This window comes from Ailuropoda melanoleuca, chromosome 6 (genome assembly GCF_002007445.2).
Source record: "Ailuropoda melanoleuca isolate Jingjing chromosome 6, ASM200744v2, whole genome shotgun sequence".
NCBI lineage: Eukaryota > Metazoa > Chordata > Mammalia > Carnivora > Ursidae > Ailuropoda > Ailuropoda melanoleuca.
In genome coordinates this window covers 88,682,980-88,708,913 of record NC_048223.1, presented here as the reverse complement: position 1 = coordinate 88,708,913, position 25,934 = coordinate 88,682,980, and the positions used below count along the sequence as shown (strand labels likewise).

General features: G+C 35.9%; 1 protein-coding gene across 8 annotated transcripts in view; it reads left to right on the top strand.

The window, feature by feature from the left end:
• The window catches only part of PTPN20 (protein tyrosine phosphatase non-receptor type 20), a 101,401-nt gene that overhangs the window by 20,993 nt on the left and 54,474 nt on the right, over positions 1-25,934 (top strand). For 6 of the 8 annotated variants that reach the window (XM_034662831.1, XM_034662835.1, XM_034662833.1 and 3 more), the window contains 2 exons: positions 341-494; positions 24,232-24,335. In XM_034662831.1, coding sequence (XP_034518722.1) covers positions 461-494; positions 24,232-24,335 — 138 coding nt within the window. In that variant the 5' untranslated portion in view covers positions 341-460. The remainder of the gene's footprint in view (positions 1-340; positions 495-24,231; positions 24,336-25,934) is intronic. The other 2 variants (XM_019805630.2, XM_034662837.1) reach the window with 1 other exon arrangement.

The following is a 25,934-nucleotide window of genomic DNA, read 5'->3' as shown; positions in this document are numbered from 1 at the left end:
GGAGAGGTTGCCAGACAAAAAATATTCTAGGTTATAACCAGTGGGAACAACATAACATGATTTTATAGGCCTGTTTGGCAAAGGTTAGAAAAGAAAAAAAATGCTTATTCTATCTGATGAATTTTGATAGATTGAACATGAACTACTTGAAGACAGGCTCTGTAGTTAGCTCTTTTCCATTCAGTGTTGAATCCCCAACACCTAGTTTAGCATAAGTGTGGCATTAAGAGAGTTAGATCACTGAGATACAGTTACTGACTAAATGTCAGTAATAATCTATTAAAGCTGTGAAAACTCCAGTTGTCTAATAGAAATTCCTTTGCATTGTGTGTTCGACCAGGTGAACAGCAGTTGTGTGCTGGCCCCAAGATATCAATCAGACCTTCTGCCTGACTCTCGGCGCACAAGGCTCAGTACCTACAGAAGCCTTTTACCCACCTCATCCGGGCATGGGGACAACATGTATTCATACAGGAAGGCCAAAGCAGAGTCTGGTAAATTCTTGTGCCTCGCATACTTTGGGGGGGGGTGTGAGGGGAAAAAGGATCCAGAGCAGTGCTTCTCAGACTATAAATATATGTGGGAACCACTGTGGGTTTGTTAACCTGCAGATTCTGATTTACTGGGTCCGTGCGGGAACACAAGATTTTGTGCATCTAACAAGCTGTCACAGAGTAGCAAGGATTAGATTCTTGTGTTTTATTTTACTCTTTCCAAATAACATTTTTTCTAATTATGTAAATAATAATATGTTACATATATAACATGTAATATATAATTATATATAATGATAAATATTTATTGCAGAGAATCTGGAAAATACAAACAAGTACAAACACACAAAGAAGGTGGCTTTCCGTACATGATGCCAATAGTGTTCTAATGAGATGTCACTGTCTCCAGGTGACCCATACTGTCATTGTCTTATCTCCAACATTAGTAGCTTGCCATCACTTTTCAACGTGTCTTTTATACCTTTCCTCCTTCTTTCCAAGTTCAGCTCAGCTGTCGCGCCCTCTTCTCTCCTGCCCTCCGTGTCCTCAGTGTTGCTCCCTCCCTCAGAGGGCTAAGCCAGAGCTCTGCAGTGGGTCGTCCTTGCTGGGCTGCTTCTCTGGTCTTGCAGCTCTGACTCCAGAAGTCCTTCTGGTCCTGTATACATCCTGAAAGACCCGGAAGCAGCTTGCTTTCTCATTGTGATACTACTTATCTGAGCACATATGTGGTTTCCACTTTTTTTTCCCCTTCCATTATGGACATTACTACCAACAACGTGTTGATACTTACCGATTTTATTCTTGGGTTAAATTCTTTCTTTAGGATAAATTTTCAGGGTTGGAATCCTTGAGCTAATGGGTCTGAATTTTGTATTGCTTTTACTCTCTATTGCCACGTTACTTTCCAGAAAAGGTTAATCCTATTACTGGCAGTATACCAGTTGTACTATAACCTTCCTTTGGTGTTATCACAGCAAGAAGGTAATTTGGTTGTTATGAAATGCTATCTTGAGCCTCCTTTTTTTTTCCATTTCTATGATTGCTGTTCAGGACTATTTATTTCATTTTGTGTAGCTTGATTTTTTAAAAATCTGCTTGCTGCTTTTTCCTTTTTGAGATAACTATGCACTAACAGTTCCATTAGTTATCTGCTGAGCTTCTGCTTAAGAATCTTTTTTTTCCACATTTATTACATTGTTTAATCACAAATGCTCTACAAAAAGGCATTCTAATTATCACCCCAATTTACAGATGTAGAAGCTGAGGCATGTAGGATGTGTAACCTGCCTGTGGTTGAAGCTAGAAAGTGGCCAAACCAGCAGCAAACCAAGGTCTTCTGACACCAAAATCCCTGGTCTTCAGAAGCCATGTCTTAGTCTGCTTAAGAATCTGATCAAATTATACGTTTTTACTGGAGTCTTTTTAAATATAATTTTAAATCAGTTTCTTTCCTATTTTATGTCCCAAACACTTCATTCCTTTATTTTAGGTTTTGTGAAAAGGACTAAAACAGTACACAAAAAGGTGGTTGAGGCACCCATTTACTTAAGACCTTTGCAATTACTATGTAAGTGACCAAACTGGGTTGGTTTCCTTAAAATAAATTATAATGAAAGTAGCAATTGTCGTTTTTTATTGACAGAACTTTTTAGAATCTAAATAAATATGGCCATTTATAGCTTTGTTCTTTATTGCCACCTAGTGAATGTCTCTTTTCTCAAGGAAAGAGTATGCTTTGTAAAACATACAGATGGATTTAAAGTCCACGGTAAGAGAGAGAGGCAGACCAAGAACCAAGTTACTTTAAATGAATTAAAATCTCTAGCCAGTCCCAAAATCACTTGCTAGAAGCATTATAGTTTTCATGGAATTCCAGCTGGAATTTGTATTTTCTTTTCTGGGCTTCCTTAAGCCTTTATTTATATCCTTACTAGAGTGCTTGTTTTATTGTCTCACATTATAGTTATTTTTATACTTCCCTATTGAAGGACAAACTTTTGGATGATAAAGTTTGTGTCTTTTTCCTCTTTGCTTAAGCACACTCAGTGCTTTGTACATTGCAGATGTTTAATAATGTTTGTTAAGTTAAACATTATTTCAGAGCTGCTTTTCCTGGTGGAAGAAAGCAGAGAATAGAAGAGGTACTACTGATCTGTAGTTTCTACAAGATGTTGTCCTTTAAGAAATGACAGATTAGCAGTTTTTATTCATGGCAAATTTCTATTACCAAACAGATCATTTGTGAGCCCTTAGGAGAGGATGAAATGATCTTTAAGAGCTGAGTTTTGCTAAGAACAAGACAGGTTAAACCAGCTTCTAGCTGGAGTAGTCTAGAGCAGCCCTGGATCAAGAAGCTTTCCTCACCTGATAGGGCAAATGCTCTTCTTCTTGGCCACCCTAACATTAGGATGACCCAAACCACCAAACCCCAGGAAGTTCTTTGCTTGGAGCACTTGGTGGCCCTAAAGTCTCCCCTGGAATCCCATTGCAAAGTGAGATAGGTGCTTGAACTTAGCAGTGCTTGCTGGTGTCAGAAGTCACCCTTTTATGATTCTGAAAGTGATAAAATACTCAGGAGATTCATTTATTGATTTAACTAGTGAACTAGTCACTTAGCTGTCCTGTTGGCAAAGTCTTTGTGAAGATCCTCAGCCTTCTTCATGTTTTAGGCTCCTTAAAACTTAGCCACAGTGACCTGAAATTTCTAGTCATCTTATTGCATCAGGTCCAATAGAATTTGAATTATACAGAACCATGTAGGACCTGAGCTAGCTAGCCCAGGGTTTATGCTACTCTCTGTTAGTTCCTGAGTATCCTGGAAGAGAACACAATTCTCATTATAGTAAAGTTTGTCTATGCCAAAACACAACACTGGGTTCTATATGTAGCTCACCTTTAGTTCTTGTAGTCAACCCCACTTTTTCTTAAGAGATATTTCTTTCTCACCTTCCCACCCATGTGTCTGAGAAAGGACGACATTTGTATCTTGTTTTTAAGGCCTCTGAGTTCATGCCCACCTATCAGGAAGCCAGATGGGGTATTTAGAGGAGTCACTGGAAAGTACTTTTGGTTCTATGCCTTGTGTGGGTACAGTGACAGGCTGCATAGCTCCTAGATGCTGAATTAATGTACAGCAGGCTATGAAATCAGTCCACACATCTTTTGTAGTAATTGTGTCCTTCCCTCCTGGTTCTCCTCTATCTAGAACCATCCTGACTCTGGCCACTGGTCGAGGAGTCTCCATCCACAAGAAAGATTTATAGAATATAAATACACCAGCTGATAGAGCATTGCTCACCACTGAGAAAATCCCACAGGCAAACTAGACTTGCTCAACTCTCATGAAATCTCTATTATGTGAAACTTCAAGAAACCACATTCTGGATTCTTCCTGAATCACTGAAGTAATAAAGGTCACCACCCCTCTACTACCATAACTTCATTCATTCACATTCTCCATGTCTCTTATTGTTCCTGACCATTCCTGTGTGCTCATGGATATTGCCATGCACCAGGACTTTCAGGACATGCTCTACAAACAGCCTCCTCTAAGGCCTGCTCTAGGGCCTGAGCCAAGGAGAATGGCTGGACATCAAAGGAGTTCATGGAAACTTGAGGCTTAGACTTTCTTAGGGACAGGATCTCAAGACTGGGCAAAAAAGGGACACCTTACCTTATCCCAAGGCTAGGGAATCTAGGAATGAGTACGGTGGGACAAGGGGGTATTCTGTCCATCTTGGTGCTTTTAAACATTCATGGCTGCCCCTAAGCCACATATGAGCACACCTAAAAATGAATCTCTGATGTCTTTATTTTTCATGGGCCTCATTAATTTATGGCCTTATATGCCTTTATGACTTATTCCTGCTCTTCTAGCTTTCCACTTCATATTTCAGTCCTTCAACTGCTGCCTAGTACTCCTTCTCCAGTTTTGACCTGTTACGTTCCTTCTTTGATTCTGATTTGGACTCGTCTTCTGGCCAAGGGATTTTCATGGTTTTAAGACAATACCATTTGAGTCGACTAATCTAGAATCCATGATGGAAGGGCACTCTCCCAACACCCTAAGAGAAAAGCTTTCCATGTTACCCAACACTTTGCATTTGTCCAATCCTGGGAGAAGTACTCTTATTGCTAGAGAAACATGTAATAAGATGGACCTCAAAATGACAATTAATAGCAAAATTCATTGCTCTGTAGACATTTACCTAGTGCATGTTTTGGCTTGGGCCCTGTATTCTGGTCTGGAAGTGGAAGTAGAGAAAGCATGGTCTCTCCAAGGAGATTACAATATACTGTAGAAATTTGTATGCAGGTAAATTGTAATACAAATGGTAATCCTATAATAGTCATATCAGAAAGGTGCTATAGTAATCTCAGCAGATTTGGAAAAGGAGCTAAAGGTAAAATACAGTAAGAATAAAATTAATGTTTTTTGTTTATTATGTTAAAAAGTTCATCTCTGAGTATGACCAAGGTAAGCTGTGCTTAAAATATATTTAGGAGACAAGAACCTGAGTGATCCTTGCACTGAAACATGGTAGATTGAGCACATGCTTTCATGTATGCTCCCTCTGGAAATTCTAATGAAGAGAAAGTGAAGGAAGGAAAAGTTGTAAATCCACAAAGACATCTTGACAGGAGAGGAGACAATAGTAGATGAAAAAGGCTAACCGTTTTGGAAAATGGAAAAGAGATGGGCAATGCCTTTAGCAGAGCAGAGAAGAAACCCAACTGCCAGAAATGGATGGGGTAGGAGAAGCTGCCAATTAGAAACTACCAGATCTCTGCATTGGAACTATGAAATGTTCAAGAATTGAAAGTGCTGAGTGAAACAGGGTAATTGTTTAAAGTCTGTCTTAGAATTTTTTAGACACCTAGGTTTCTTCTGTTAGCTTGAGCAGCAAGATAACTAACTGTTCTTCTCTCGCCTTGGCAGATGACAGGAGGTTTAGTCTGTAGAGATGAAGCTGGAGGAGTTGTTTTGGATTGGAGGTTGACTGAGCTGGGAGTGGGAGTGGTCTGCTAGCCTGAAAATGGGGAAGTAGTTAAAGTCTGCAGTTAATACAAGGTTAAGACTCTTCCTCCCTCCTTCCCCTCAACTGTCCTTTTTTCCTCCATTCAGCTCTCAACAAGGCTGGCAGCTAGGTTTATAAACTCCCCAGGCAGGGAATCAGAGGATTTCTCCCTGGAGAAATTGGTTGGCCCGAGAAAAGATTGACAGACTTTGGAAAGTTCTCAATTAAAGGACAGTGTGTGTGTCTCCCTCTGTCTTTGAATTTTTGGATTAACAAGGACTACTTACTACTAGTCAAAGAGCCATATGGCCACGCACACAGCTCCTAATTGCCTTCTTAATATCTCAGTGTTACGCATGAATGAATAGCCAAAGGTGACCAGATATCTGAGGAAAGCCTTTGAGTAAAATAAACAAATGGGGGAAAAAATGAATTCAGAGACAATGCAGGTAGAAAACAAATAAGTAAATACTGTAATTAATATGCATAGAGAACTAAGAAACAATACTGCCTCAAGAAACATGAACAGGATGATCAAAACCAGGGCTGTTCAATAAGCAAAAAAAGCTCTGAGAAATAAAGCAACAGTTAGCAGAAATAAATATCAGAATTGAATATAAAGTTAGATGTATTTTTCAGAAAATGGGATAAAGAGATAGAAAATAGAAAAAAGATAAGATTAGAAGATGAATCCACGATAGCCTGTATGTAACTGATAGGAATTAAGGAAAAAAACGGTGACTGAGGAGCTACTTACTGAAGAAAAATTTCTAGATGGAAGGACATGCGTTTCTAGATTTGAGAGTGAGTTCAAGTACCAGCAAAATGAAAGGCAAAAGAGGCACCACATCAAGCAACATTATTGTGAAATTTCCAAACACAGGGAGAAAATCCTGAATGTTTCCAGTGAGGGAGAATAAAACAAGTCACAGGTTAAAAAAAAAAAATGTGCTCTTGAATATTATTAGCTTATCAAATTATCTCAGTTGGAAATCAGAAGAAAGGGTTTCTAAGACATGAAGTGTCATCACATTTATTTTCAATGTAGAATAAGAAAGGAATTGAAGGGAGTGGAATAAAGAACTAGAGATGTCAACCCTGGAGAAGAGTACCTAACAGTAGATGTTACACCTGTGAGCCAATGTGCCAAGAGCTGTTGTGAAGGGACTCATTCTGTGGTGCTCTAGAGTGCAGGAGTGGAGTCAAAGATTATACGTGGAGACTGGCCGAACTTGTTAATGGCTTGTGCTAGTCCGTGATTAAATGGTGATTGTCTGAGACAAGCCTATACAAGTTTGAATAGAATCATATAAGGAAATCTCTTTGAAAGATTGCTAGACTATTAAGTCTAACTAGACCATGGGATGTGATTTTGACAATAAATGTCATTATATATATAAATTAGTAGAGAGGAAGCTGTCTGTATAGGCACAAATAGTGGGTCAGTAAATCTAGCAGGTTTCTGTTTGTGTTTAAAAAAAGTTCTTAACAGAGCCCTGCATTTCTTTAAAGAAGGTTATTTAAAAAGTACAAGGTCTAGTAAACTTGAAGGTTCTTCATTTATTCAAATCAAATTTTGAAAGCTTCTGATTTGATAAAATTCTCAAAAGCATTGTAGACAAGTAGACACAATCCCTTTTTATTCTAATGGTCAAAGTCATATATTCTTGAAAAATCACTCTGCATTCAAGTGTCACTTCATTTAGCTACATTGTATTAGAGGAAAACCCTTAGAAATATAGAAAAACCCTGTCTCAAATAATTTATTCAACTCATTAAATAATCAGGGAGTAGTGCTGGTTGAAAGAGCATTTTGAGGAAAAAGGTATGTACTGCCTATTAGGAAAGGCATTTTGAAATAAGTTTGCTGAATTAGAAATAAAACTGATTAATGTTTCACAGGGCATCAAAACCATAACCTTTTCAGTCAGCCAGCCATCTTAACAAAATGATATTACTAAAGTAATAACTTTACTTCTAATATAAATATATGACCTGCAATTTTGGTTATTTGATTCTTATTTATAACTAATTGTGTTATACCTCAGAAACTGTTTTGACTTGGTAGAGTTTTATCAAGTTTGAAAGCCTTTGAAAGGGCAGTGGGATAGAAATCAGGGGAATTCAGGACAGTCTCTTAGATTTACATTTTATGAATATCTTAATTTATTAATTGTCCCAAAACTGAAGGACATTTTGTTTTTTCCCCAATTTTTACTGTCCCAAACAGTATTACTATAAACATCTGTTCTTTGATCAGTTTTTACATGTGTAAGTATTCTGTATGAAAGATACATAGAGGAGGAATTTCTGGTTAAATTTTATGCACATTTTATACTATTTCAATTTACTTTCCTTTTAGCCTATTTCACTAAACCCTCATCAATAGTGATTTTATCCATTTTAATAATTTTTCCCAACTGATGAATTAAAGTCGTATCACACTATTTTAATGTATGCTTTCCTGAATGCTAGCAAGGTTATCTATTTTATATATTAGGCTATTTCCATTTCATCTGAATTTTCTGTTTTTGCTTTTTTAAAAAAAATTGTGTGTTCTATAATGTTATCTTGAATATATAAGTCAAAGATCTCCCAGGTTCTAGCTTATCTTTTATTTTCTTGTATTTTTATTGAAATACAATAAAATACCATCCCCTTATATTATACACATGTGGTAAAGTACTCATGAGTGTAATAGCGCCAATGAATTTTCACAAAGGGATTGCACCTTGTGTAACCAGCGCTCAGATCAAGAAGCAGGACATTATCAGAATCCTACTGTATCTTTTTTTTTTTTAATTATATTATGTTAGTCACCATACACTACATCCCTAGTTTTCGATGTAAAGTTCGATGATTCATTAGTTGCGTATAACACCCAGTGCACCATCCAATACGTGCCCTCCTTACTACCCATCACCAGCCTATCCCATTCCCCCACCCCCCTCCCCTCTGAAGCCCCCCGAATCCTACTGTACCTTTTGAATCCTCTTTCAATCACTTCCCTTTCTCAAAGGAGAACTACTACCCTTACTTCTAATACCATAGTTTAATTTTGCATGTTTTGAACTTTATGTAAATAGGATCACATTTTATGTACTCTTTTGAGTCTGACTTCTTTAATGTTATATTTGTGAGATTCAAACATGTTGCTGTATGTAGTTGTGGTTTGTTCATTCTTCCTGCTGAGTAATATTCTACTCAATGAATATTCTACAGTTTATTTATCCATTCTATTTTAGGTGAACACAGTGTTACTAGTATTTATTGCAAATGGTACTACTACAAACACCCCTGTAAATGTCTTTGATGAATATATATACTTGATTATGTTGGGGATATACATAGGAGTGAAATTGCTGGTTCATAAAATATGCATCTGTTAAGGTCGAGTAGTTGTTACCTACCAGTTTTCCAAAGTGCTTAATCCACCAGCAGTGTTTGAAAGTTTCAGTTGCTCCACATCCTTATCAGAACTTATTTGTGTTTTTCATTTTGTCAAACTAGTAACATTACATTACTACAGCTGTATAGTAACATTACATTTTGCTTTTAATTTTTATTTCCCTGTTGACTAGTGAAATTGGGCACTTTTTCATGAGTACTAGCCACTTGGATATCCTCCCTTATCTATTCTTTTATCTGTTAAATCTTTTCAAATACTTTTCTCCTTTTACTATTGAGTAGTCTGATTTTATTCCTATTCATTTGTAGAAGTTCCTTATATATCATTTAAATGAGCTAATTATAGGATATATGTATTGCAAATATCTTTTCCCACTTTACAGTTTGCCTTTTGCCTTTCCTTTTTTTTTTAAAGTTACATACGTATGTATGTATGTATGTAATCTCTACACCCCATGTGGGGCTCAAACTCATGACCCTGATATCAAGACTCACATGCTCTTCCAACTGAGCCAGCCAGGCACCACTGCCTTTTTATTATATAATGGTATCTTTTGATGAAGAGAAATCTTAATTTTAAGGAAGTCCAGTTTTTCAGTGTTTTCCTTTATGGCTAGTGTTTATTTAAGAAATAATCACTTTCTCGGGGCGCCTGGGTAGCGCAGTCATTAAGCGTCTGCCTTCGGCTCAGGGCGTGATCCCGGCGTTCTGGGATCGAGTCTCACATCAGGCTCCTCTGCTGGGAGCCTGCTTCTTCCTCTCCCACTCCCCTGCTGTGTTCCCTCTCTCGCTAGCTGTCTCTCTGTCACATAAATAAATAAAATCTTAAAAAAAAAAAAAGAAAAAAGAAATAATCACTTTCTCAAGGTCATGAAGATATTTTCCTCTAAAAGCTTATTGTTTTACTTAATCAAATTTAGATCTATGATCCTTCTGGAATGAGTTTTGAGTATGGATATTTAATTGAACCAGTACCAGGTATGAAAGACTTTTTTTAAAAAATATGTTCATGAGGGGTATTGGTGTTTTAATACTTTTGTTTATTTTTGATAGCAGGGTAATTCTGGTGTCATAAAATGTTTTTGAAAAGTATTCTGTCTTCCTTTGTTTTCTGGAATACTTTGTGTGGAATTGGTGTTATTTATTCTTGAAATACTTGGTATAAGTGAAGTCATAGAGCCCTAGAGTTTGTTCGTATGTCTTTTGCAAGATTTTTGACCCAAATTTTCAACTTCTTTATTTGGATTTTCTATTTCTTGTTGTGTCTGTGTTTAAAATTTGTGTCTTTACACTGATGAAAGAAATCAAAGGAGACACAAATGAGTGGAAAGTTATCCCATGTTCATGGAATGGAAGAATCAAAATTGTTAAAAATGTGTTTACTAGCCAAAGTTGTCTACAAATTCAGTATAATCCCTTGACATTCTAATGGTATTTTTTATAGAAGTAGAAAAAAAGTCCTAAAATTTATATGGCACCACAAAAGATCATCACACTTTGTATTTCAAGCTATATTATAAAGCTGTAGTAATCAAAACAGTATGGTACTGGCATAAAAACAGATACATAGACCAATGGAACAGAACTGAGAACCCAGAAATAAACTCATGCATATGGTCAACAATATTTGACATGGGAGCTAAGAATACTCAATGGAGATAAGACAGTCTCTTATCTCTTAAATGGTAGTAGGAAAATTAAATATTCATATGTAAAAAATGAAGCTACACACACACATACACACAGGAGTGTTATTCAGTCATAACAAAGAAGGAAATCCTGCTATTTGCAACAACATGGATGGACTCTGAGGGCATTGTGCCAAGTGAAATAAATCAGAGAGAGAAAGACAGTACTTTATGGTCTCACTTATATGTGGAATCTGAAAAAAACAAAAAACAAAACAAAATCATAGAGAAAGAGATCAGATTTGTGTTTACCAGAAGAGAGGGGATACGTTGGGGGGGATTGGATGAAGATAGTCAAAAGGTTTGAACTTCCAGTTATAAGATAAGCATGTGCTATGGATGTCATGTACAACATGATGTCTATCGGTTAGCACTAGTGTATGGTATATATGAAATTTGTTAAGAGAATCCATATGAGATAATGAATAGTAACTAAACTGATTTGATAATCATTTCATGATATACGTAAGTCAAATCATTGTGTGGTACATCTTAAACATATACAATGCTGCCTGTCGATTATATCTGAATAAAACTGGGAATGGATGAGTGTCTAAACAATCTGTGGTATATTCATGCAATGGAATATTACTCAACCTTGAAAAGGAAGGAAATCCTGTCACATTTCTACAACATGGATGAACCTTGAGGATATTACGCTAAGTAAAATAAGCCAGTCACAAAAAAAATATTGTATGATTCCACTTACGTGAGGTATTTAAAGTGGTCAAATTCTTAGAAACAGAAAGTAGAACAGTGGTTACCAGGTGCTGGGGGAGTGGGAAAAATGGAGTTGTTTAATGGGTATTAAGTTTCAGATTTGCAAGATGAAAAAGTTCTGGAGATGTGTTTCACAACAATATGCATATAGTTAACACTACTGAACTGTATACTTAGAAATGGTTAGATGGTTAATTTTATGTTATATGTTTTCTACCACAATAAAAAAAAGTGGAGGGAGTGCTAGCGTTGGAAAATTACACTTTTGTACCCATTACAAAAGACTGAATCACACAAAAAGCAACAATGAATGCTAAGTCTAGATGAAAATTTCAGTGAAGAGCAGGATGTGTGTGGTCGCAGAGTGTCTCCCTATAGATTGTGCATTAATTGCAAGATAGGATAAAATAAAAATATTTTATAGGAGAAAAATTGGACTTAAATCAGTGGACAAAATTAATGTAACTAATGAGGGAGAGATGGACAATGTAAGCTTTCAGATATGAAACGCTGAGAAAGGAGCCTCACCTATGTGAATGAATAATCTGAATTTAACCATGAGGAGACCTCAGATAAAACTGAAATAAGGAATATTCTGTTAAAAACAATGGAACAGAAGGACTATATTCTATCAAAATGTGCATATCCAAAAATTTAAAAAAGAATAAGAAATAGGAAGATCGGTAGGAGAAGGAAGGGGAGAATGAAGGGGGGATAAACAGAAGGGGGAGTGAACCACGAGAGACTATGGACTCTGGGAAACAAACAGGGCTTCAGAGGGGAGGGGGGTGGGGGACTGGGATAGGCTGGTGATGGGTATTAAGGAGGGCACATATTGCGTGGTGCACTGGGTGTTATACGCAAATAATGAATCATGGAACACTACATCAAAAACTAAGGATGTACTGTATGGTAACTAACATAATAAAAAATTATTATAAAAAATATTTTGAGAAACTACTTACAATAAAATTCATCTTTTGGAAGAGAAAAAAAAGAATTCGTGTCTTTGAAGAAATTTATTTCACTAAACTGTTAATTTTGTTAGCAAAAAAACTTCTATTTTAGAATAATCTTTGATTTATAGACAGATTGTGAAGATAGTACAGAACATCCGCAATACCCCTCGTCCAGTTTCCCCTGTTAGCGTCATATATTACCAGGGTACATTTGTCAAAACTGACCTTAAAGAAACTGGCCTTGGTATATGAGTATTAACTAAATCCCAGACTTTATTTGAATGTCACCATTTTTTCCCCCATTCATGTTCTCTTCTATTCCAGGATCTAATGCAGGATATCACATTGCATGTAGTTGTATGTCTCCCCAATTTCTTCTTGTCTGTGACAGTTTCTTCATCTTTCTTTGTTTTTTTGTAACCTTGACAGGCTGACTAGTGGCCAGGTATCCTGTAGAATGGCTCCCAATTTACAGTTGTCTGATTTTTTTTTAATGATTAAACTAGAATTACAGGTTTGGGGAAGGAATACCACAGAAGTGAAGTGCTCTTCTTGTCACATCATATCAGGAGGCACATGACACCCATGTGACACCACTGACACTGTTAATGGTATCATTTGGTTAAGGTAGTATTTGCCAGAGGTGTTTTCTCTGCTGTAAAGTTACTGTATTTCCCTTTTCTTACTCTTTAGAACTGAGTCACTAAGTCTAGCCTGCCTTCCTGGGTGGGGAAGTGAGGAAGAATTAAGCTCTACCTGTTGGGGAAGGGAGTATATATACATTTTGGGAGATTTTTCTGTAAAGAAGTTTTGTCTCTCCTACCCTGCTTATTTATTTGATTATTTGGTTATATGAGTACAGACTCATTTATATTTATTTTGTACTTTATTATAATCTAATTGTTACTTACTTTAGTGTTCAAATTGTTCTAGCCCTGGCCCTTGGAAGGTCTTTCAGGTTGACTCCGATGTCCTGTCCTTTCACACATCCAATCCTTTAGGTTTTTTTTTTAAATATTTTTTTATTATATTATGTTAGTCACCATACATTACATCCCTAGTTTTTGATGTAAATTTCCATGATTCATTACTTGCGTATAACACCCAGTGCATCCCCTTTCTTCTTCCCTTTCTTCTCCTACCGATCTTCGTACTTCTTATGTTCCGTAAATGAATGAAACCATTATGATAATTGTCTTTCTCTGCTTGACTTATTTCACTTAGCATTATCTCCTCCAGTCCCGTCCATGTTGCAGCAAATGTTGAGAAATCGTTCTTTTTGATGGCTGAGTAATATTCCATTGTATATATGGACCACATCTTCTTAATCCAGTCATCTGTTGAAGGGCATCTCGGCTCCTTCCACGATTTAGCTATTGTGGACAATGCTGCTATGAACATTGGGGTGCATATGGCCCTTCTCTTCACTACGTCTGTATCTTTGGGGTAAATACCCAGTAGTGCAGTTGCTGGTAGGGTAGCTCAGATTTTAACTTTTTAAGGGACCTCCACACTGTTTTCCAGAGTGGCTGTACCAACTTGCATTCCCACCAACAATGTAAGGGGGATTGCCTTTCTCCACATCCTCTTCAACAATTGTTGTTTCTTGCCTTGTCAATTTTTGCCATTCTAAATGGCGTAAGGTGGTATCTCAGTGTGGTTTTGATTNTCATCCTCTTCAACAATTGTTGTTTCCTGCCTTGTCAATTTTTGCCATTCTAAATGGCGTAAGGTGGTATCTCAGTGTGGTTTTGATTTGAATTTCCTTGATGGCTAATGATTTTGAACATTTTTTCATGTGACTGTTAGCCATTTGTATGTCTTCATTGGAAAAGTGTCTGTTCATATCTTCTGCCTATTTTATGATTTGTTTATTTGTTTCTTGTATATTGAGTTTGGGAATCTTTGTAGGTTTTTGAGCACTTCCCTACTTTATTGCATTACAAGATACTCCAAGCTTATCTCGAGTTTCCCCCTGGCCCGGCCCTAGATTCAGCTATTTCTTGAGAGAGATTTGTTTTCTTTTATTGGACAATAGTATTTAGGAGTCAAGATCTGGACACTGGGCTTGTTTCTTCCTACTGTAGTATCATTGTTTCTGGCCCCTGGATAGTTCTTTTTAACAGGCTGAAAAATAATTACATGGTTTAATGGAATAAATCTTGAAAAATGTAAATGAAAAAAGTGAATTCTCGAAATGTTAACAGTAATAACCAACACATTAAATGCTGACCCTGTATGAAGTACTGCGCTGAGTGCTTCAGGTATAGTACCTCAGCTGATCATCATAACATCCTTATGACACAGGCATTGTTGGTATTTCTGTTCCTATAGTTGGTGAAACTGAGACATAGTTTAGGGAACTTGACCAAAATCATGTACCACATAAATGACAGAACTGGGATCAAAGAGATGAAATTTAAGTGTGATATATGACAGTTGGAAATTACTGATTGGATAAATTCAAGAGGATGCCTCTGAGAAATTATTAGAATTAATCAAACAGTGAATTTTGAGGAAATCTAATTTATCAGGGTTTTTTTTGTCCTTCATGTTTTTTGTGTACTAAGACGTATTTGCATAATTGTAAACATTTTTCTCCTGTTTGTTTCTAAAATTTTATAGTGTTATTTATTAGATTTATATCTCTGATTTATTCCTTTTTTATGAGGTAATATAAGGATTGAGTTTCTTTTTTTTTCCATGTTATTTCAGTATCACTTTTTAAAACATCTGTCCTTTCTCCATTAAATTACCTAGGCATCTTTGTTAAAAATCATTGCATATATGCGTGTAGAATTATATGTGGACTTTTTATTCTGTTCCATTGCTTTATACTTCTGCCCTTATTCCAATGTCATAGTATCTTAATTATTAGTTCTGTAATAAGTCTAGAAATCAAGTGGTTAAGTCTTTCGGTGTTGTTCTTTTTCAAAATTGTTGTTGCTATTCTAGGCCCTTGGCATTCCATATACATTTTAGAATTAGCTTGTCAGTTTCTACAAAAAACACCTGATGGGATTTTGATTGAGATCACTGTGGGGGGATTTGACATCTTTGCAATATTGAGTCTTCTAATGCAAAGACAATGTGCATTTCTCCATTTATTCAGGTATTCTTTAATTTCTTTCAGCAATGCTTTGTGGTTTTTTAAATTTTTTATTTTTTTAAAGATTTTTATTTATTTATTTGACAGGGAGAGAGACAGCCAACAAGAGAGAGAATACAAACAGGGGGAGTGGGAGAGGAAGAAGCAGGCTTCCAGCGGAGCAGGGAGCCTGATGCGGGCTCGATGCCAGGACCCCAGGATCAGGCCCTGAGCCGAAGGCAGACGCTTAATGACTGAGCCACCCAGGCGCCCCTATGTTTTTTTTTTTTTAAGATTTTATTTATTTATTTATTTATTTATTTATTTGAGAGAGAGAGGGAGAGTGAGCAAACATGAGTGAGAGAGAGAGCAGGAGTGGTGGAGCAGAGGGAGGAGGAGAAGCAGACTCCCCACTAAATAGGGAGCTCAATGGCTCAATCCCAGGACCTTGGGATCATGATCTGAGCTGAAGATAGGCACTTAACTGACTGAGCCACCCACATGCCCCAATGCTTTGTAATTTCCAGTGTACAGATCTTAAGCATGTTTCAAGTATTTCAGGTTTCTTACATTATTAAATTTTTAAATTTTCATTTTAGATTGTTCCTTGCTAATATATAGAAATACAGCTGATTTTGTATTCTGACTGCATATCCTACAACCTTGCTAAGTTTATTTATAATTTCTAACAGCTTTTAAAAATAGATTCTTCATGATTTTCTGTATAGACAATCATATCATCTTTGAATAAGTGTTTCATATATCTTCTTTAGCAATCTTTTTGTCTTCTTTTTCTTGCCTAACAGCACTGGGCTAATACTTCAAATAAATTGTTGAAAGGGTGTGTTAAGAGCAGACATCTTTCACTTGTTCCAGATCTTAGAGGGGCAGAGTTCAGTCTTTCACTCTTAAGAATGTTGTTAGCCATAGGTTTTTTTGTAGATACTCTTTATCAGGTTGAGAGGTTTCCCTGCGATTCATAGTCTACTGAGAGTTTTTTTAGTAAACAGGTATTGAATTTTGTTAAATTTTTTTCTGCATCTATTGAAACGATTATTTGTTTTTTTTCATTTTGAATATATTCATACAGTGACTTATACTCGTTATTCTTCAAGTGTTAAACTGCTTTACATTTTTGGACGAACTCCACATCGTCACAATATACTACTCTTTTTATGTATTTCTGGATTCGATTTGGCGAATTTTATTAAGGACTTCTGCATCTCTATTCATGAGAGGATGTTAATCTGTAATTTTCTTCTAATATCTTTGATATTGGTATCAAGATAGTTGTTAGGAACTTCAGTGTGTTCTGAAGTTCACATGTTGAAGCCCTCATCCCCAGTGTGATTATATTTGGAGATAGGACCTTTAAAGGGCTTATTAAGGTTAAACAACATTACACATGTGGGGCCATAATCAAATTGGACAAGTGTCCTTGAAAGAAGAGGAAAAGACACAGGGATATGCATGCACACAGAAAAGTCCATGTGAGAACAAAACAAGAAGGTGGTCAAGGAGAGATGACTTAGGAGAAACCAAACCTACTGGCATTTTGGTCTTAGACTTTCAACCTCCAGAGCTGCAAGAACATTAAATTTCTGTTGTTCGGGCCACTCTGTGCTATTTTGTTATCACAGCCCTCATAGACGATACAGTAGTGTTTACCTCCTGAAATGAGCTGGCAAATGTCTCCTCTTCAGTTTTATGGCAAATTGGTGTAGAACTGATGTTTTTCCTTATATGTTTTGTAGAATTTGCCAGTGAAGCTATTCAGATCTGATGTTTCTTTGGGGGAGGATTTTAAGTTATGAATTCGATTTCTTTAAGAGATATAGGGCTATTAATATAATCTAGTTCTTCTTGGGTGAGCTATGGTAGCTTCTATCTTTCAAATTATTTGTTCATTTCATGTAAGTTGTCAAACTTACTGACATAAAGTTTTCCGGTATTATCCCTTAAACACACTTTACATTTTTGTAGAAAATATGGTGAGGTCCTCCCTTTCATTCCTGAGGTTGTTAGTTTGTTTCTTCTTCTCTCTTTTATTTTTTGATTCATCTGAAAATTCACCAATTCTATTGATCTTTTCAGCGAACCAAATGTTGGTTACATTTTTATTGTTTTTCTCCTTCAGTGATTTCTGTTTTTACCACCATTTCCATTCTTCTGCTTCTTTGAATTTGATTTGCTCTTCTTTTCTAATTTCTTAAGGTAGAAGTTTAGCTAACTTTCTTCATACAAGTATCCAGTGCTATACATTTCTATGAAACGTAACTTTGGCTTCATCCTTAAAATTTCAATGTGCTGTTTTATTTACCCTCATGAAGTTTAAGATATTTTCTAAATTCTTTTGTGACTTATTTTTTGACTCACAGGTTAAAAAAATTTGAGTTTCCAGATATTTGTAGATTTCCTATATATCTTATTGTTAATTTCTAATTTAATTCCATTGTGATCTGAGAATATTTGTAGGCTTTATTTTATAATTTATATGAGAAGCTCTGTATGATTTCATAGCTTGTAAATTTATTGAGAATTGTTTTATGGCCCAGCGTATAATCTTTGAATATGTTCCATATATACTTCAAGGTGTATTCTGTTGTTTTTAGGTGAAGTGTGTTATACTTTTAAATTAGGACAATATGAATTATAGCGTGTTTCAAATCTTCCATGTCTTCACTGATATTTTTTCTTTTATGTCAGTTGCTGAAAGGGAGTTTTGTGGATATGTCTCTTTCTCCTTTCAGTTCTGTTGGTTTTTATTTCATATTAATCTGAGATTTTGCCATGAGTTGAATACAGATTTTGAATTGCTACTTTCTAATAAATTAACATCTGTCATTATGTAATGTCATCTTTATCACTGGTAATGCTCTTTGTTCTGAAGTCTACTTCATCTAATGCTCATCTAGCCAATCTAACTTTTTCTTGACTAGTGTTAACATGGTATTTCTTTCCCTCTTTTTTCTTTTAAAGTTTGCTGAATTTCTGTTCAGTCTCTTTTTCCCCCACTGTGTGCTTCATTTTAGATCATTTCTATTACTGTATATTGATATACACTGGTCTTTTCTTCACTATTGTCTCATCTGCTGTTAGTTCTGTCCAGTTCATATATTATGTATTTCACCTCTAGAAATTCCATTTGGGTTTCATTTCTTATTTCTCTTCTCACTATGTTTTCTTTTACTCCCTTGAGCACCTTCATAAAACTTATAATAGATTGTTAAAAGTTCTTGTTTATAAATTTCATCATCTATTATTTCTAAGTATATTTCTATTGACTGACTTTTCTAGTCTTAGGACATATTTTCCTGCTTCTGTGCATCCCTTTTAATTGTTTACTGGATGCTGGATGTTGCAAATTATATAATTCTGGGGTGCTGGATTTTTTTTTTTTGTATTCCTTTAAGAAAGTATTTGGTATTTTCTGCCTTGCAGTTATATTACTTGAAGTTCAAATTGAACTTGATTCTTTTTGAAGCTTGCTATTAAGCTTTTTAAAAGTGCTGCAGGGTAGCCTTTATTCTGGGGATAAATTAGTTTTGCTAAGAAGTATTTGTTCTATGAGCTCTCCCCGGAGCCCCATGTATTGCGAGATCTCCTCATTCTAGCTTGTAAGAACACAAACTGTTCCTAGCCCTTACTAATCTCTGCTGCTTTCCAGTGATTTTCCTTGATGTTGGGGATTGTCCTACATATAAGCAGACCCATATTCTGTAAAGGATAAGAGAGGATTTCTTTGAGATGTTCAGACTTCTCTTGTTCTGTACAGCTACCTCCTTTCTTGACAATCTGTCCTGCAAATTCTACTTGCTGCGGTCTCTAAGCTTTGATCTCTTTCTCTGCAACTCAGTGAGATCACTGGACTCTCTTTCATTTCTGTCCCTAAACTGTGACCTGGAAACTCCTTGAGGTCTTAATCTGAGGCAATCATAAGGCTCACTTCATTTGTTTCCCCTCTCTCTGAGATCATAATCTATTGCTCAGTGTCTGAAAATTGTTGTTTCAATGTATTTTGTCCTATTTTCTAGTTGTTATTAAGTCCTTCAATGATAAATTCCTCATAGGCAGAAGGGAGAATCAATGGTAGGTTACTTTAATTTTCATTTGTTTATTAGTAGACACTGGATTTTTTTATACATTTATTGGCCTGTAAGTTTTCTTCTTCTATGAGTTTCTTGTTTATAATTCTTACAGACATTTTTTTCTTTTAATTTACCTCCCTAGCATATGAAGCTCCTTTTTAAGTTTGCAGAATTCCCTGTTCTTTGTGTGAAACAATAATGGCAGTAACATTTAATGTCAAGGATTATAGGAGGATATGGTACAGTTTTAGCATTCAGTAACAGGCGTGTTAGATGTGCACCCTCAGCATTCAGGAGACCCACGTCTTTTTGCTCAGCTTTTTTGGTGGTTAGAGGAACTGCCCATAGGACATGCAACAAATTTTATTTATTCTCAAATCAGCAGTAGTTGGATATTGTTACTTCCAACTAAGAATATCAGTTAGTTTAATATACTTGACTCATTTTTTTTTTCTATTGGCTTGTCTTATTGAATTTCAGGAATTCTCTATGTATCCTAGATGCATATCACTTCTTCCTGATGAATACTTCTTTTTTTAACTCTGTTGACAGTATCTTTTTTTTTTCATTTTAAATTTTTTTTAAGATTTTGTTTTTAAGTAATCTCTACAATCAACCTGGGGCTCAAACATTCAACCCCAAGATCAAGGGTTGTATGCTCTTCCAACTGAACCAGCCAGGTGCCCCTATTGACAGTATCTTTTAATTGAATATTCAAATTTATCAATATTTTCTTCTATAAGTTGTGCTTTTATAATTAAAAAATCTGTTCCTCTCCTGAGAGAAAAAAATAGCCTCTTTTATTATTTTTTTTGTATACTTTGATCTTTGATTTTATCAGGCTCTGAAATAGGGATATAATCTTTCTTTTCTGGTAGGAAAGCCAGTTGTCCCAACCCATTTATTTTAGTGTTTTCCCTACTGATCTGCAATGCCACCACTATCTAATAGTAAATGCTCTTATGTACTTGAGTTTGTTTTTGAATCCCTGTTCTCTTTTCTTCCTCTCTTTTTCTATTCCGAAATCAATTCACACTGTTGATTACTTTAACTTAATAATCAGTATTGATATCTGATAGGGCAAATGCCCCAATCTGTTTTCCTTGTCCAAGTTGTCTTTGCTGTTCTTGGACTTGTATTCTCTAGTTTGTCTACACACACACACACACACACACACCCTGCTTAAATTGAGATTGGATTTGCATTGAATCTGTGGATTAATTTAGAAGCACTTAACATTATTATGACACTGAGTTTTCTCCTGTATGAGTATGTGTTCTTCTACTTTTTGTAAACTTCAATAAGATTTTGCAGTTTTTACTATATATTTTTGGTTTATTTCTAGTTATCTTATATTTTTATTTCTATTGTGAATGGTACATTTTCTTTTGTTACAATGTCTAGTTGGTTATTGTTGGTTTTTGGAATGTTTCTAATTGATATATCAGCTATCCTGTCAGACTGTCTTATTATTTCTAGTAGTTGACTTTTTAATTTTCTATATTTGCAAATACGATTCACTTGCTTTGTTTCCAATTCTTAAGGGTTTCTTTTCTTCTTTTGTTTTATTGCTTGGGTCCTACATATTATTCAACGTTAAATAAGGTAGTGGTAGCCGGCATTTTTATGTTTTTCTTAATGAGAACATGTCTAAAGTTTTACCATTAAGCTTAATGTTGGCTCAGTATTTTGAATAGATAACCTTTTCCATAAGTTAAAGAAGTTCCCTTCTATTTCTACCTTGAAAGGTTATTGAATTTTTCAAATGATTTTTTTAATAATAATTTTTTATTATGTTATGTTAGTCACCATACAGTATATCCCAAGTTTTTGATGTAAAGTTCCATGATTCATTACTTGCCGTGTAACACTCAGTGCACCATGCAATACGTGCCCTCCTTACTACCCATCACCGGCCTATCCCGATGCCCCACCCACCTCCCCTCTAAAGCCCTCAGTTTGTTTCCCAGAGTCCATAGTCTCTCAAGGTTCATTCCCTCTTCTGTTTACCCCCCCTTCCTTCTTCCCTTTCTTCTCCTACCGATCTTCCTACTTCTTATGTTCCGTAAATGAATGAGACCATATGATAATTGTCTTTCTCTGCTTGACTTATTTCGCTTAGCATTATCTCCTCCAGTCCCGTCCATGTTGCAGCAATTGTTGAGAAATTGTTCTTTTTGATGGCTGAGTAATATTCCATTGTATATATGGACCACACCTTCTTAATCCAGTCATCTGTTGAAGGGCATCTCGGCTCCTTCCACGATTTAGCTATTGTGGACAATGCTGCTATGAACATTGGGGTGCATATGGCCCTTCTCTTCACTACGTCTGTATCTTTGGGGTAAACACCCAGTAGTGCAATGGCTGGGTCATAGGGTAGCTCAATTTTTAACTTTTTAAGGGACCTCCACACTGTTTTCCAGAGTGGCTGTACCAACTTGCATTCCCACCAACAATGTAGGAGGGATCCCCTTTCTCCACATCCTCTCCAACAATTGTTGTTTCTTGCCTTGTCTATTTTTGCCATTCTAACTGGCGTAAGGTGGTATCTCAGTGTGGTTTTGATTTGAATTTCCCTGATGGCTAATGATTTTGAACATTTTTTCATGTGTCTGTTAGCCATTTGTATGTTTTCATTAGAAAAGTGTCTGTTCATATCTTCTGCCCATTTTTTTCTTTATATGTTCAGGTGATAATATGATCTGTCCCTTAGTTGACATTTATTGTATAACAATTTACACTGATATATTTTTATGATACTGAGCATAATTTAAAATCTTTTGGTAAATCTGGGGCGCCTGGGTGGCACAGTGGTTAAACGTCTGCCTTCGGCTCAGGGCGTGATCCCAGCATTATGGGATCAAGCCCCACATCAGGCTCCTCTGCTATGAGCCTGCTTCTTCCTCTCCCACTCCCTCTGCTTGTGTTCCCTCTCTCGCTAGCTGTCTCTATCTCTGTCAAATAAATAAATAAATAAAAATCTTTAAAAAAAATAAAAACAAAAAAAATCTTTTGATAAATCTAACTTAGTCTACATGTTTCTTCCATTGCACCATNAGCTGTCTCTATCTCTGTCAAATAAATAAATAAAAATCTTTAAAATAAAAAATAAAAACAAAAAAAATCTTTTGATAAATCTAACTTAGTCTACATGTTTCTTCCATTGCACCATTTAGTAATATTGTACTTAGGATTTTTGCATCAATGTCCATTTTTAAGTTTGGCTTATAATTTTTCTTGTATTTTACATGTAAGGAAGGACTTTATTTTTCTTGTATTTTACATGTAAGTAAGGACTTTATTAACCTTTTAGTATAAATCAGATAATTTTCCATTTTAAAAAATTCTCTGAAATAGTTGTATAAGAAAGATTTTATTCATTGAAAGTTTGATAAAATCTCATCTGGAAGCCTCTTTGGACCCAGATGTCTGTTACCTCCTGGGGATGAGATTTTTAATTATTGGTTTAACTTTTTAAATGCTTATTATACTATTCATGCTTTCTACATATTCTTGGGTAGATTTTGATGATTTATAATTCTCTGTAAAAGTTTCCCTTTCATCAAATTTGTCTAAAGTTACTTACTTCTAAAAATGATAGTTGGGTCCGTGGCTGTGCTCTTTTTCCTTCTTAATGTTAATTAAATTGAGTAGTGAAAGAGGTTTGCGTATTTTTAAGTCCTTTTTCAAAGAACTAGTCTTTGATTTTGTTGATCTCTTGTTTTAAATTACTTTCTATTTGCTGTATTTCTTTATGATGTCTCACTTTCTACTTTTTTGGGGGTTTCCTCAGTTTTACTTGGCCTTTATGATTGAATATAAAACTCATTTTTGTCTGTTCTTTTCTGCTTTTGTTATAAATGTATTTGAAAGTATACATTTCTGCTTTAAACACTGCTTTAGCTACCTTTCACGTTAGTTTTGATATGTTGTTTTTTCATTGATATTTCATAATATATACATACAAAATTAACTCGTGTTATAATAGTTCATAATTTCTACTTGTCCTTTCTAACACAGTAGCGAATGACCCTTTTCGTTTCCAAAGTACATGCTTACTGTATTTTTTGCTGTATTTGTACTGTTGATTTTATATTATGATATGTCACAAAACTTCTAAATCATAATATTTAGGTCTGCCATGATATGGGAAACAGTACTCTGAATGCTCAGTTCTAAGATCAGAGAAAAATATCTCCTTTGGCTTCTATCTGAAATATTCTGTGCAGTGAAAGTAACACGGGTATTTAGCAATGATCCTGTAATAAAGCCAGCAGCGACTTTCCTAGGGAGGATTCATATTATATTCTCAATAAAGCCTGAAGTGACTTTCTACATACATTAACATATTGCTAATTTATTTATTATTAATAATTCAAGAATTTAAAGTGAGACTTATGTAACACATTGTTTATCTAAGAAGTAGACCCTAAAAGACAAGAATTATCTTCTGTGATACCCAATGCATAGATTCTCGAAGTTGTATATATTTAGGATTTACCTGAGAGTAATACAGAAGTAGGAACAAAGGGACTGCTCAAAAATTAACTTTCTGATGATGATCCTAGAAGAAGTCTCATGTTTGCTATGTTATTTTTTTAAAGCAGGGAGAAAAGCGATTAATATAGGAGATAAAGGTGAGATGACTGTACAAAGGAAAAGTAGGTGAACATTCCCCTTGTGTAGCTTGGGTTTTCTCATTAAGGCACAGCCTTTCTCTGTGTAACCCTTTGCATTTGATCAATTCTTCCCTTCCCTTTTTCAGGAAAAGATGAGGAGGAACGTGAATGTGGTTCGAATGACATGACTTCCAGGGAGACTTTGCCTCCATCAAGTGAGGAAAAGACACCTAGATCAGTGACCCATGAGGTACAACTAGAAGAGGGATCTCTGTTAAATGATCGTGGCTCCTATTTAATCATGGAGTAAGCTCTCTAAGGCATAGGGGTCTATTTTGTTCTCCTTAGTACAATAATTCTCAGTTCTCTGCCCCTCTGATGTTGAAGACGACCAAATAGCAATTTGAAAGAGTGGAACTCTTGCAACTCTAAAGAAAACCTCTTAATACTATTCTGGAAATTTTACTTATTTTGGCATCGATTTCATTTTGTGCTACTAATAGAGATACAAAATGAATTTCATATAAAATTTCAAACACCTTTAGATATATTGATTGATGGACTTTTTAATTGATAGAGACAGCATGCTGCAGTGTCTCCAAACTATGGAAAGGTAGAGGGTTGGGAAAAATCTGGGGCAAACACTTTCACTGTGACGTGTCTCCTTCCTTGTGAAGATAGCTGCCAGGATTAGAGCACAAAAAGAGAAATGCATTTTCTTCATGTGGGTGGTTTGCATTTTTTTCTCTTACCTACTGGAGTTTTGGGATTGCCATCATGTTGCTGTCCTCAGACTCACATTCTGTAAGTTCCAGCGTTACCAGAGATCAAAGTAAGCACCAAGAACAGACAGTGCTTCTCCCTCCTTTCTAGTTTGGCTGCCCTCTCCACCCAGGACTGACAGTAATGCTGCTGCTTTGAAAAACAGTGCTGTGGTTTGGTCGTTCGACAGAGATAGAGACAGCCAGAGAGAGGGAACACAAGCAGGGGGAGTGGGAGAGGAAGAAGCAGGCTCATAGCAGAGGAGCCTGATGTGGGGCTCGATCCCATAACGCCGGGATTACGCCCTGAGCCGAAGGCAGACGCTTAACCGCTGTGCCACCCAGGCGCCCCTGGCTGGCAGTCTTTAATTCTTAATGTACTGCTGGACTCTCAGCCCCACTGTTGATACTTTTCTCTGATCAGAATGATTTTATAGTTGAAGGAGAGATAATTTCAAAGTGGGCGCTTTCATAGAATGTCCTGAGTAGATCCTTTTTATAACCATACTTGAGTCCCTTCTAGAACTAAATACATTTTATTTTGTTTGTTTTCCCGTATATTTTATGGCTTGATCCTTCTAGGATGAATTTTGATATGCTTTAAAGTTTCATTTTAGAAAAGAGTATCTTAGAGAACATTTCTGGATGGTTTTTAGAGTAACATGTTGGGAAAACCAGCTGATTTTACCAGAATTTGCTTTTCTTAACATTTCATGAATTAATTTGATGTTATAGCCATTTGATGCCCTTTCAGTTATGACGCTATCCCTAGAAATTATCTAGACTCAGACTTGTAGATGATTAGATTTGGAAGCTAGGTCAAGACATTTTTATTCCAACACTCATTTTAGAGATGAAGAAACTAAGTCCCAGAGAGCTGATATGATTTGGCTGTGATCATACAGCTCTTCAATCACAGCAAAGACTAGAAACGAGGCTCCTATCTCCTAGTATTACTGCTTTCACTTTGTCCTCATATGTCCTTGGCATATGCAGTACAGAAAACCTAACTTAGGTTACTTGGAAAAAGTTATCTGGCCCTTTCTTTAATTTGACATTAATTTGATTCAGTGAGCAATCTCCAAAAA